Source organism: Puma concolor, chromosome E4, assembly GCF_028749965.1.
Source record: "Puma concolor isolate L17-30 chromosome E4, mPumCon1.1.hap2, whole genome shotgun sequence".
NCBI classification, from domain to species: Eukaryota; Metazoa; Chordata; class Mammalia; order Carnivora; family Felidae; genus Puma; species Puma concolor.
In genome coordinates this window covers 67,040,471-67,054,956 of record NC_141683.1, presented here as the reverse complement: position 1 = coordinate 67,054,956, position 14,486 = coordinate 67,040,471, and the positions used below count along the sequence as shown (strand labels likewise).

The 14,486-nt window shown below is 41.3% G+C and overlaps 1 protein-coding gene across 1 annotated transcript in view; it reads left to right on the top strand.

Moving 5' to 3' along the window:
• The window catches only part of LOC112863134 (kinesin-like protein KIF28P), an 81,230-nt gene that overhangs the window by 12,085 nt on the left and 54,659 nt on the right, over window positions 1-14,486 (top strand). Inside the window, exons 3-4 of the mRNA XM_086693469.1 lie at window positions 4,351-4,554; window positions 9,067-9,102. Of these exons, the coding sequence (XP_086549595.1) occupies window positions 4,351-4,554; window positions 9,067-9,102 (240 nt within the window). The remainder of the gene's footprint in view (window positions 1-4,350; window positions 4,555-9,066; window positions 9,103-14,486) is intronic.

Here is a 14,486-nt window from a genome sequence, read left to right as displayed (position 1 = left end):
TGTAAATGGACTAAATGTTCCAATCAAAAGACATAGGATGACTGGGTGAAAAAACAAGACCCATGTATATATTGCCTACAAGAGACTCCACTTTAGGCCCAAGGACACAAAGAGACTGAAAACAAAAAGATGGAAAAAATATGCCATGCAAATGGAAGTGGGAAAAAAAAGTCAAAGTAACAATATTTATATCAGACAAAATAGACTTTAAAACAAATACTCTAAGAAGAGACAAAGAAAGTCATTCTATAATGATAAAACAAACAATCCAACAAGAGGCTATAACAGTTGTAAATCTGTCTGCACCCAACATAGGCGCACCTAAATATATAAAGACAATATTAACAGACATAAAGGAAGAAATTGACAGCAATACAATAATAGGAGGGGACTTTAACACCCCACTTATGTCCGTGGATAGGTCATCCAGACAGTAATCAACAAGGAAACAGTGGCTTTGAGTGACACATGGGATCAGATGAATCTCACAGATACATACAGAACATCCCATCCAAGAACAGCAGAATACAAATTCTTTTTGGGTGTACATGGAACCTTCCCCAGGGTAGAGTGCATGTTAGGCCACAAAACAAACATCAATAAACTTAAGGAGTTTGAAATCACATCAAGCATCTTTTCTCACCCCAAGGGTATGAAACTAGAAATCAATTACAAGAATAAAACTGGAGAAAACACCAACATGTGGACACTAAACAACCAATGGGTCAAAACAAAGGACAGCAAAGAGGCAATTAAAAAATACATGGTAAGAAATCAAAATGGAAACACAATGGTTCAAAATCTTTGGGATGCAGCAAAAGCAGTTCTAAGAGGAATTTAGGGGCATCTGGGTGGCTCAGTCAGTTGAGCATCTGACTTCAGTTTAGGTCATGATCTTATGGTTTGTGGGCTCGGGTCCCGCATCGGGCTCTGTGCTTACATCTAGGAGTCTGGAGCCTGTTTCAGATTCTGTGTCTCCCTCTATGCCCCTCCCCCGTGTGTGTGTGTGTGTGTGTGTGTGTGTGTGTGTGTGTGCGCGCGCGCGCTCTCTCAAATAAATAAACATTAAAAAAAAAACTCAGTGGGTTGAGCGTCTGACTTTGGCTCAGGTCATGATCTCGTGCTCATGGGTTCAAGCCCCACATCAGGCTCTGTGCTGATAGCTGAGTGCTTGGATCCTGCTCTGGATTCTGTATCTCTTTTCTCTCTCTGCCCCTCCCCTGCTCATGCTCTGTCTGTCTCTCTCTCAAAAAATAAAACATTTAAAAATTTTTTTAAAAAAGAGGGAAGTTTATTATTGTAATAGTGATAGAGGCCTGCCTCAACAGACAAGAAAAATCTTCAACAACCTAACCTTACTCCTAAAGGAATTATAAATAGAAAAAACAAAAGCCAAATTTAGTAGAAGGGAGAAAATAATAAAGATCAGAGCCAAAATAAATGAAATAGGTCCTTATAAAATAGAAAATATCTATGAAACTAAGAGCTGCTTCTTTGAAAAGATAAAAAAAAATGATAGAAAGAGAGGGAAGAGAGGGAATCCCAAGCAAGCTCTACACTATCAGCACACAACCTGATGCAGGGTTAGAACTCATGAACCATGAGATCATGATGTGAGCTGAAATCAAGAGTTGCATGCTTAACCAACTGAGCCACCCACATGCCCCTAAAATGACATATTTTAAATGGATGAATATAATGTGTGTCAATTCTGTTTTGAGTTTTTTCCAAAAACAATACGATACCAAGTAATACATTTAACAAAGGAGGTAAAAGACCTGTACATAATATGTACCTGTACATAAAATGATGACACTGATGAAAGAAATTGAAGAAGACACAAATAAATGAAAAGATATTCTGTGCTCATGGCTTGAAAGAATTAATATTGTTAAATTTCCACACTATCCATAGCAATCTACAGATTCAATGCAATCCTCATCAAAATTCCAGTGGCATTTTTCACAGAAATAGAATAAACAATCCTAAAATATGTGTGAAACCACAAAATCTCCAAATAGAGCAGCCTTGAGAAAGAAGGACAAAGCAGGAGGCATTACACTCTCTGATTCAAACTATATTACAGAGCTATGGCAAACAAAACAGTATGGCACTGGCATAAAACCACACATAGATCAGTGGAATGGAACAGAGAGCCCAGAAATAAACCCATGTGTATATAGTCAATTAATCTATGACAAAGGAGCCAAACATAGACGACAGGGGAAAGGACAGTGTTTTCAATAAATGGTTTTGGGAAAACTGGACAGTCACATGCAAAAGAATGAAACTGGACCCCCACATCACACCATTCACAAAAATTAACTTGAAATGTATTAAAAACTTGAACATAAGGGCAAAACCCACAAAATTTCTCAGAGGCAACATAGGTGGTAAGCTTCTACATATCAGTCTTGGAAATGATGTTTTGGATTTAATAACAAAAACAAAAGTAAGTAAGTAAGTGGGACTATGTCAGACCAAAAAGGCTTCTGTACATAAGGAAATCATCAGCAAAATGAAAGGGCAACATACAAAATGGAAGAAAATATTTGCACATCATATATCTGGTTCATATCCAAAATAGATAAAGAACTTATACAAGTCAATAGCAAATAACAACAACAACAACAACAACAACAACAGCTAACAACCCAATTAAAAAATGGGCAGAGGAAATGAATAGAGAGTTTCTCCAAAGAAGATATGCAAATAGCCAACAGGTACAAGAAAAGATGCTTAATGTCACTCATCATCAGGAAATGCAAATCAAAACCACGGCGACACATCTCCTCACACCAGGTAGAATGGCTATTATCAAGAAGACTAATTCTGGTAATCAGTTCACAATATGTACAAATATCACATGTTGTTCACCTGAACCTAATATAATGTTATATATCAATTACATCTCGAGTTTTGAAAAGATAGTTTTAAAAGACTGCAGGAATTGTGCTGTAAAGAATTCACTTGGGGATGAGGAGCACCATCGAGCTTTTTTGACCACCTGTTACGAGATCACAGAATTACTGTTTCACACACCATTGTGCAGGACAATGCTTCGTATATTTGATGACAGGATGGTGGGTAGGAAGAAATTATAAATGTAATTCTAACTCCAAAACTAGTTACTTTACTAAGCTTAGTAGGTGCTCCTTAGGTTTAGCTAATAGCTCTTAAGGTATAGAGTAGATACCCTTTGTAAGAACACATTTCTCTGGGAAAAGCATAATTACAACAATTTCAGAAACCACTGGCCAAATTATACATCTTAGGCCTGAAGCTCCCCTAAACGTTGTAGTGTAATAATTTGTATTCCTTTCTTATGAGAAATGAACAGTATGAGAAAATCGGTTCCTGTCTATTGTCCACATATAAATCATACTATGTTGGTATGTGCATCTTTCCCAGACGTAAAAATTATATAAATTATACAAATGTACCTACTGCAATGGAGGGATCATGTAAAGCTTACTATCTTTTTTTGTTGTTTGAGAGAGAGAGAGTGCACATCCATGTGTGCATTAGCAGGGTAGGGGCAGAGGAAGAGAGAGAATCGCAAACAGGCCCCACACTCAGCACGGAGCCGGACACGGGGTTTGATCCCATGATTTGGGATCATAACCCCAGCTGACAACAAGAGTTGGATGCTCAACCAACTGAGCCTCCCAGGCACTCTGATATTAGAGATCAGAGAAGAATGTACTTTTTGAAACAGCCTCAAATAAGAGAATATTGCTGGCTGTGGTCATGGCCCAGATAACGAAGGAGGCAGACCACATCTTCTCTTTCAAGCAGTTGTGGGCACAGGCATCTGTGTCTCCCACTTAAAAAGGGAGCGTGTGCCCATGTATGTATGTGTGTTGTAGAAATGCTCCAAAACCACTGGGTCTTGTGGCCACTCACACACACACACACACACACACAAAAGAGCTCAGCAGCAGAGGACTGAAATCAGTGCAGGGATTTTGTGATGTTATTGTTTGGAGTCAAGAACAAAGAGAAAGTAGGAGACACTTTGAGTAGTCTCTGACACCTTGAAATTTTTGTCTGATTGCTGAATTTTAATGACCTAGCAAGGCTAGGTTTTGGCAAGGCTGTGAGAGGCACAGATTTGCTATTGATGGACACCAGCTAGTTGAAGATTCACGATCATCAGTGTTTTCCAAATGGCCAAATCTCATTTTTGGTTTCCAGCTTTATTTTATTGGTTCTAAGACAGCATCAGAATTTTATTTCAAGTAGGTCATAGAGTACTAATTAAGCAATTCATCAAAACCAGAATATTTATGTTTTGAGGGTATCGTGAAAAGCCTGAGCTGAACACTATGCCTGTGATCTTCTTTGCAGAAAGATGTTTTCCATGATCTTGGCAGGGGAATTCTGGACAGTGCTTGGCAAGGCTATAATGCCACCCTCCTAGCCTATGGCCAAACTGGCTCTGGAAAAAGCTATTCCATGGTTGGGCTTGGCGCAAACAAGGGTATCATTCCAAATGTATGTGAAGAGCTCTTTCAAGCAATTGAGGAGCGGGAGAGAAATCAGGAATACCAGGTGTGTACTCTCCTAAAATCCCTTCTTGGAGGGATTTCTTCTCTCATTTTGAAAATCCCTGGCCCCGAATTATCAGCATCTCTATTGGGGGATAATGTTAATTTTCCATAGCAAAATGTTTTCAGGATCACAAAATCAAGTTGCAGATAACGAGAATGTAGAATTTTTCTTGTCCTGAGGCAAACCCAAGGAAATATTTTTTAAAGGCATTTTGAATATCCTAGAAGCAGCTGTCTTAAAAGCTAACACCCCAAGGGATCGATCATTGTTGGGGTTGCTTGACAAGACTGTCACTGACTCTCCTACAGTCACCTTTACTCCCCTCTTCTGCTAAGGCTGTGGCTGTGTCTTTATCTTCATTTATGGATTTTTATTTCTTTACAAAAATTTTTTTAATGTTTATTCATTTTTTGAGAGACAGAGAGAGATAGAGCATGAGCAGGGGAGGGGCAGAGAGAGGGGGAGACACAGAATCTGAAGCAGGCTCCAGGCTCCAAGCTGTCAGCACAGAGCCCGATGTGGGACTCAAACTCCTGAACAGTGAGATCATGACCTGAGCTGAAGTCAGATGCTCAACCGACTGAGCCACCCATGTGCCCCTATGGATTTTTATTTCTAGATAAGGACTTTTATTTTCTTTCTCAGTTTCCCCAGCAGAGTTTCTTACTTGCCCCAACATAGAAGGCCCACACTGAATTTTAAATTCACTGAAGGTGGGTGACATCACCACGATGGACAGCAACCATTAACAAATGTCTTTAAAACATGACGGTAAATTGTCTACAAATACCTGTAAGCAGAGCCTGTGTTTGTTTCCTCTAAGTGACAGGTGAAATTTATGTCATGAAAATTCAACAATGCATCATCTTTTTTTTATCTCAATTTTCCTCCTGATTTTAAAAGCAATGTGTTCAAGTCAGAGAACAGAAACTGCTCACAATCTCATCACTTAAATACTGTCAACATTATAGTATATTAGTAATTTTGTAATTAATTTTTTTTCAAAGTAATACAAGCATAGTTTAAAAACCCAAATTACCTAAGGGAAAGGAAGGCCTACGCCCACACAAAAAACATATACATGAATGTTGCACAGCAACATATTTGCGTAGGTCAAAAAGTGGAAACAAGCCAAGTGGCCATCAACTGATGAATGGATGAATGGAAGGCGGTATGGCCAGACAATGGAATATACTCAGCAGTGAGAGGAACTATAGCATCTGGCACCTGCTACAACATGGATGAAACTTGGGGCACCTGGGTGGTTCTGTTGGTTGAACGACAGACTCTTGATCAGTTCAGGTCATGATCCCAGGGTTGTGGGATTGAGCCCCTCATCAGGCTCTGCACAGGGCATGGAGCCTGCTTGGGATTCTCTCTCTCCCTCTCTCTGCCTCACCTCTACTCACATGTGCTCGCTCTCTAAAATAAAGTAAAACAAACAAAGCAATATTTAAAAATGGATGAACCTTGAAAACATTATGCTGAGTGGAAAAAAAGCCACACAGGAAAGATACCATACCATTTGATTCCCTTCACATAAAATAGCCAGAATAGGAAAAATCTATAGAGACAAAAAGTGGGTTGGTGATTGCCTAGGGTTGGGGCGGAGCAGAGAGGAACAGAGAAGGTCGAGTGGAGAGTGACTGTTAATGGGGTTCTTTTTGGAGGGGACAAAACATTCTTAGGTTGTGGGGGTAGTTACACAGCTCTGTGAATACACTCAAGACCATTGGGTTGTACACTTTTTAATTTTTTTTTAATGTTTATTTTTGAGAGAGAGAGAGGAAGAGAGAGAATCCTAAGCAGGCTCCATGCTCAGTGCAGAGCCCAATGTGGGGCTTGATCTCAAGAACTGTGAGATTACGATCTCAGCCAAAACCAAGAGTTGGACGCTCAACTGACCGACTGAGCCACCCAGGCGCCCCAGATCATACATGTTAAATGGAAGGATGGTACAGAATTGCACTGACAGCCTTGTTGGAAGCCACCAGTGTCTTGCTGTCCTTCCTCCCCTCCTTGCCCATCGTGGCCCAAAGGTTACCATCTTCCATGCTTCGCCATTTGCCCTGGTATCCATCTGCATATTTTCAAACAATGCTGGTTTTTCTCCTCTTAGTAAAAATGTCTGAAATTGCTGTTGACCTTCTTGCCACGGTAAAAAAGAATTTATCCCCATCACACCCACACCATACACCACGATGCTTTCTTGGCCACATAACCGCTGCGTTATCGCAAAATTTGGTTAAATCAGTAGTGTTTAGCATTTTAGCTGTGCAACTATTAGTCACTGCTGAACCAAGGAATACATAAACGCCTTTCTACACTGTTTTTCTTCAAGTATTCTTTAATTTTTTAATTTTAAAATTTGTGGGGCTTGTTTTTCTTTGAATTTTTAATTGCCTTGTATGTGTGTATGTGTATGGTATTCTATAAATCCCTCTGCGGGTTTTTCTCAATGCACTGTCACCTACCTATTAATCCTATTTCCAATACATTCAAGACTTATCAGCTCCATTAGTCAAGGATGGGGGTCTCCTTCAGCAAGAGTCTTCCATTTTCCTGCTGTGATTTGGAGCAGTATTTCCCCCAAGGCCACTGCAAAGTGTCATTTTGGAACTCTATTGCCACATCCTTCTCTGCTGCCTCCTCGGACTACTAAATGCAACATATTTCTGTTTCTTAGTTTACGCTCTCCTTCTGCTGCAATTTCCTCAGGATAGGTGGATCGGGTATACTTTGCATCTTTGCATCACTGAAAATACCTTTTCCTCCTCCCACATTGATCGAAGTGTATCCAGAACAGAATTCCAGGTTTCTGAGAATAATTGGCAACATTATTCATTTTCTTTTGATTTCCAACTTTGCAGCTGAGAAGTCTGGTACCAGTCTGGTTTCCAATTCTTTCTATGTGAATTTTTTTTTTTTTTTTTTTTTTTTTTTTTTTTTACTTTCAGCTTCTCTCTCAGCTTTTAGGATCTTCTTTTTCACCCCTGATGGTCTGGTGTGTCTTAGTGTAAGCATTTTTCATTCATTGTGCTGGACACTTGGGGGAACCTTTTCAATCTGGCGATCTTTGTCTTCAGTTCTGAGTAGCTTTTCTTATGTTATTTCTTTTATAATTGTTCTCCCTTCTAGAACTCCTCTTAATTGGATTTTGGACCTCTTGTGCTAATGTTCTAATTGTATAATGTTTTACTTCTTGCTTTCCACTTCTTGGTCTTTTTTCCCCCTTTATTCTAGAAGATTCCCTCAACTCTATCTTACAACCCTTCCACTACATTGTCACTTTGGCTATCTTTCCTCAAGTTTAATGTACAAACATTCTTACTCTCTTTTTACTTTTTAATAGCATCCTGTTTTTTCATAGATAGAATTCTTTCTCTGATGCTAGGAATTATAGGACTTTTTAAAATATATTTTTTAATGTTTATTTATTTTTGAGAAAGAGGGAGACACAGTGTGAGCAGGGGAGGGGTAGAGAGAGAGGGAGACACAGAATCCAAAGCAGACTCCAGGTTCTGAGTTGTCAGCACAGAGGCCAACACAGGACTCAAATTCACGAACCATGAGATCATGACCTGAGCCAAAGTTGGACACTTAACCGACTGAACCACCCAGGTGTCCCTATAGGACTTTTAAAAGTGTTTTCTTCTACTCCATGCATTGTCTGCTTTCTTGGAGTTCTTTTTTTCTACAGTTTGTTTGCTTTCTCATATTGGAGGCTTTCCTGGTCTGCTAATCCTAGGCCATTTGTTTAAAACATGTGACACTCAAGTTAGTTGGAAGCTCTGGGGACAGGAGACATGACTGGCAAGACCCACGATGGGGTAATGAAATGCACAAGCCAGCCTTCCCCTTGGTAGAGGGGTGGTGGCAAATGTCAGTATCTTGGGGCCTTTTCTTTATGCTAGAGCCATTCAGAGCCCTCCAGTCTCCTGCTTAAGGGGTGCTGGCTTGTCCAGCAATATTCCAAAAGCACAGTAGGGTAAAAACCACCCTTTTTCTGTACATATGTTCAGAGTGAGGGTGAACAATAAAGAATAACCTTTTTCTGGCACACCTGGGTGGCTCAGTCAGTTAAGCATCCGACTTTGGCTCAAGTCATGGTCTCACAGTTCATGGGTTAAAACCCCACATCAGGCTCTGTGCTGCTTCAGATTCTGTGTCTCCCTCTCTCTCTGCCCCTCCCCTACTTGTGCTCTCTCTCACAAAGAAAAACATTAAAATTTTTTTTAAATAATCTTTTTCTGTTTCCAATTGAGATTGAAAGACACACACTCACACACACACACAGAGGTGTATATCTGTTTTTCATTTATATTAATAACTTCCTCCAGATCATTAAAATTATGCAAGAATCTCTTACGACATGTGAAATAGAGCACTGGTATATTTAATAATAGCCTTTCCCTTTGTGGGAAATTTTTGTTGTTCCTACATTACTTTTTTTTTTTTTTTCCCGAAGATGACTTTCCAAAGAATATTTACTTTATGTTCTTTTCTGTACAGGTTACATTCAGTATGCTGGAAATTTACAATGAGCAGGTAACAGCGATTCTATTCTCTGACACACAAATCTGGGTGACTCTGCAGCTTAATCAATATTAATACTATCAATATCAAGCAATAGCCCCCGCACTACAGATACAGTCAGAACTCTGTAGCCTGGCATTGGCTAGCCAGCTTTGACCCACCTCTCCGGCTCTACGTCTTGTCCTGTTATCTCCACACACCCTATGCTTCAGCCGCATAGACTTCTCCTTCCTTTCCAGAACACGTCATTCCGTCCTGCATTTCCCGTTCTCTCCCTGGAACGGCCCCCTGCTTTCGCCACCCTTGAAGAAAGCACTGCCCTTGGAGGTACAGCTCCGGGCTCAGGGCTCCCACACATCCTGCAGCAGTTGACCTCAGTCAGCAAGTGGGGTAGAGGAGGTGGCGGCAAACTTATTTTCAAAGGGCCAGTCTCTGCTGCAACTACTCACTTCTGCCCTCGTAGAGCAAACGGTATATGCATGAACAGGCACAGCTGTGTACCCATAAAATTTGATTCCTGGACACTGAAACTTAAATTTCACGTAAATCTTGATGTGGGGCCATGAGCCAACTGTCAAGAAAGAATCGTTGAGATATTTTCGGTGCAAAAAGGTGCTTTTATTATAGCACGGGGACAGTACCCATGGGCAGAAGGGGCTGCATTGGGATCATGAGGAGTGACTGATGATATATTTTGTAGTTAGCGGGAGTTAGCGATAGCAGAGGTCTCTAAGGAATTTGTGCACGTTAGAAGCCCCCTGGGGGGGCAACCTATTGTTAAGATAAGGCTGCTTTTAGTCTTTGATGAAATATCAACATTAAGGCGGCCGTGAATTCCTTGAGGAAGGTCATGCTCTGCACATCTCAGGGATTTATCAGTGGGTTGCGGGGTGTAAGGAGACTTAATTTTAGCTACATTTCTCTTGCCTTTGTTCTTCTCATCAATTTTCACATACCACAAAATACCTTTTGATTTTTTTTTTCAATCATTTAAAAATGTGGAAAACGGTCTTATGTCAAGGATCATACAAAAACACGTGGTAGCCTGAATTTAGCCCCCAGGCCATGGTTCGCCTGTCCCTAAAGGAAGGGCATGGTCTCAGACCCCAGCTCTCTCACGGACTAGCCATGTGACTTTGGAAAATCACTTTAACTCAGAACTCAGTCTTCTCACTTATAAAGTAGAGAATTTCTAATAAGACAGTACCCATTGAGATGTACTGTGGTCTCGCTGCCCTTTCCCCATGAATTGGTCATATTATACTGTGAACTTTAATTAACTATTTGTATCTCCCAAACAGACCATTTCTTTGTGAACACCCTTCTACAGGAAATACCGTCTCAATAGCCAATACACTTTTAGGCTTAAAACGGGTGCTCCTGAATATTTACAGATGGTCCCCTCTGGTAACCATCAGTTTATGCTCTGTAGTTAAGAGTCTGTTTCTTGGTTTATCTCTCTTTGTTTTCCCCTTGGCTCATTTTTTTTTGTCTCTTAAGTTCCACATATGAGTGAAATCATAAGGTGTTTGTACTTCTCTGAATGACTTATTGCACTTAGCAGAATACACTCTAGCTCTATCCATGGTGTCACAAATGGCAAGGTTTCCATTCTTTTTTTATGGCTGAGTAATATTCCATTGTGTGTGTGTGTGTGTGTGTGTGTGTGTGTGTGTGTGTACATCTTTTTTATCTTTTTATCGGTCAATGGACACTTAGGCTGCTTCCATAATTTGGCTATTGCAGATAATGCTGCTATAAATATTGGGGTGGGTGCATGTATCCCTTTGAATGAGTATTTTTGGATTTTTTTTTTTTTTAGTAGGCTTCATGCTCAGCATGGAGCCCAGTGTGGGGCTCAAACTCATGACTGAGATCATGATCTGAGCTGAGATCAAGAGTCAGATGCTTAACCGACTGAGCCACCCAGGCAGGCCAGTAATTTTGTATTCGTTGGGTAAATACTTAGTAGTGCAATTACTGGGTCATAGGGTAGTTATGTTTTTAACTTTTTGAGGAACCTCCATACTTTTCCACAGTGGCTGCACCACTTTGCATTCCCATCAATAGTGCAAGAGGGTTTCCTTTTCTCCACATCCTTGCCAACACCTGTCGTTCCTTGTGTTGTTAATTTTAGCCATCCTGACAGGCGTGAGGTGGCATCTCATCGCGGTTTTGCTTTGCATTTCCCCGATGATGAATGATGTTGAGCATCTTTTCAAGTGTCTGTTGGCCATCTCTACGTCTTCTTTGGAGAAATGTCTGTTCATGTCTTCAGTCCTTTTTAAAATTGGATTATTTGGAGAAAACCACCAGAGGATTAGCAGAACGGAGTCGCCGGAGCCAAGCGCAGACGAGAGGCCCACGGAAGAGGGTAGGAAGGGCGGCGAGGCGGTGCGCGCTCCACGGACTGGCGGGAGGGAGCCGGGGCGGAGGGGCGGCTCGCCGGCCAAGCAGAGCCCCCGAGTCTGGCTTGCAAAAAGCGGAGGGGCCTGACGGACTGTGTTCCGACAGCAAGCGCGACTTAGCGTCTGGGAGGTCATAAGTTAACAGCTCTGCTCAGAAAGCGGGAAGGCTGGAGGACAAAGGGAAGGAGAGCTGCTGAGCCCCCGGACGACAGAGCTCAGTTTGGTGGGGAACAAAGGCGCTCGCCAGCGCCATCTTCCCCGCCCATCCCCCAGCCAAAATCCCAAAGAGAACCAGTTCCTGCCAGGGAACTTGCTCGCTACGCGCAAACACCCAACTCTGCGCTTCTGCGGAGCCAAACCTCCGGCAGCGGATCTGACTCCCTCCTGCTGCCACAGGGCCCCTCCTGAAGTGGATCACCTAAGGAGAAGCAAGCTAAGCCTGCCCCTCCTGCCCCTGTGCACCTTGCCTACCCACCCCAGCTAAGACGCCAGATCCCCAGCATCACAAGCCTGGCAGTGTGCAAGTAGCCCAGACAGACCACCCCACCCCACAGTGAATCCCGCCCCTAGGAGAGGGGAAGAGAAGGCACGCACCAGTCTGACTGTGGCCCCAGCGGTGGGCTGGGAGCAGACATCAGGTCTGACTGCGGCTCCGCCCACCAACTCCAGTTATACACCACAGCACAGGGGAAGTGCCCTGCAGGTCCTCACCACGCCAGGGACTATCCAAAATGACCAAGCGGAAGAATTCCCCTCAGAAGAATCTCCAGGAAATAACAACAGCTAATGAGCTGATCAAAAAGGATTTAAATAATATAACAGAAAGTGAATTTAGAATAATAGTCATAAAATTAATCGCTGGGCTTGAAAACAGTATAGCTGACAGCAGAGAATCTCTTGCTACAGAGATCAAGGGACTAAGGAACAGTCACGAGGAGCTGAAAAACGCTTTAAACGAAATGCATAACAAAATGGAAACCACCACGGCTCGGATTGAAGAGGCAGAGGAGAGAATAGGTGAACTAGAAGATAAAGTTATGGAAAAAGAGGAAGCTGAGAAAAAGAGGGATAAAAAAATCCAGGAATATGAGGGGAAAATTAGAGAACTAAGTGATACACTAAAAAGAAATAATATACGCATCATTGGTATCCCAGAGGAGGAAGAGAGAGGGAAAGGTGCTGAAGGGGTACTTGAAGAAATAATAGCTGAGAACTTCCCTGAACTGGGGAAGGAAAAAGGCATTGAAATCCAAGAGGCACAGAGAACTCCCTTCAGACGTAACTTGAATCGATCTTCTGCACGACATATCATAGTGAAACTGGCAAAATACAAGGATAAAGAGAAAATTCTGAAAGCAGCAAGGGGTAAACGTGCCCTCACATATAAAGGGAGACCTATAAGACTCGTGACTGATCTCTCTTTTGAAACTTGGCAGGCCAGAAAGAATTGGCACGAGATTTTCAGTGTGCTAGACAGAAAAAATATGCAGCCGAGAATCCTTTATCCAGCAAGTCTGTCATTTAGAATAGAAGGAGAGATAAAGGTCTTCCCAAACAAACAAAAACTGAAGGAATTTGTCACCACTAAACCAGCCCTACAAGAGATCCTAAGGGGGACCCTGTGAGACAAAGTACCAGAGACATCACTACAAGCATAAAACATACAGACATCACAATGACTCTAAACCCATATCTTTCTATAATAACACTGAATGTAAATGGACTAAATGCGCCAACCAAAAGACATAGGGTATCAGAATGGATAAAAAAACAAGACCCATCTATTTGCTGTCTACAAGAGACTCATTTTAGACCTGAGGACACCTTTAGATTGAGAGTGAGGGGATGGAGAACTATTTATCATGCTACTGGAAGCCAAAAGAAAGCTGGAGTAGCCATCCTTATATCAGACAAACTAGACTTTAAATTAAAGGCTGTAACAAGAGATGAAGAAGGACATTATATAATAGTGACAGGGTCTATCCATCAGGAAGAGCTAACAATTATAAATGTCTATGCGCCGAATACCGGAGCGCCCAAATATATAAAACAATTACTCATAAACACAAGCAACCTTATTGATAAGAATGTGGTAATTGCAGGGGACTTTAACACCCCACTTACAGAAATGGATAGATCATCTAGACACACGATCAATAAAGAAACAAGGGCCCTGAATGAGACATTGGATCAGATGGACTTGACAGATATATTTAGAACTCTGCATCCCAAAGCAACAGAATATACTTTCTTCTCGAGTGCACATGGAACATTCTCCAAGATAGATCATATACTGGGTCACAAAACAGCCCTTCATAAGTTTACAAGAATTGAAATCATACCATGCATACTTTCAGACCACAACGCTATGAAGCTTGAAATCAACCACAGAAAAAAGTCTGGAAAACCTCCAAAAGCATGGAGGTTAAAGAACACCCTACTAACGAATGAGTGGGTCAACCAGGCAATTAGAGAAGAAATTAAAAAATATATGGAAACAAACGAAAATGAAAATACAACAATCCAAATGCTTTGGGACGCAGCGAAGGCAGTCCTGAGAGGAAAATACATTGCAATCCAGGCCTATCTCAAGAAACAAGAAAAATCCCAAATACAAAATCTAACAGCACACCTAAAGGAAATAGAAGCAGAACAGCAAAGGCAGCCTAAACCCAGCAGAAGAAGAGAAATAATAAAGATCAGAGCAGAAATAAACAATATAGAATCTAAAAAAACTGTAGAGCAGATCAACGAAACCAAGAGTTGGTTTTTTGAAAAAATAAACAAAATTGACAAACCTCTAGCCAGGCTTCTCAAAAAGAAAAGGGAGATGACCCAAATAGATAAAATCATGAATGAAAATGGAATTATTACAACCAATCCCTCAGAGATACAAACAATTATCAGGGAATACTATGAAAAATTATATGCCAACAAATTGGACAACCTAGAAGAAATGGACAAATTCCTGAACACCCACACTCTTCC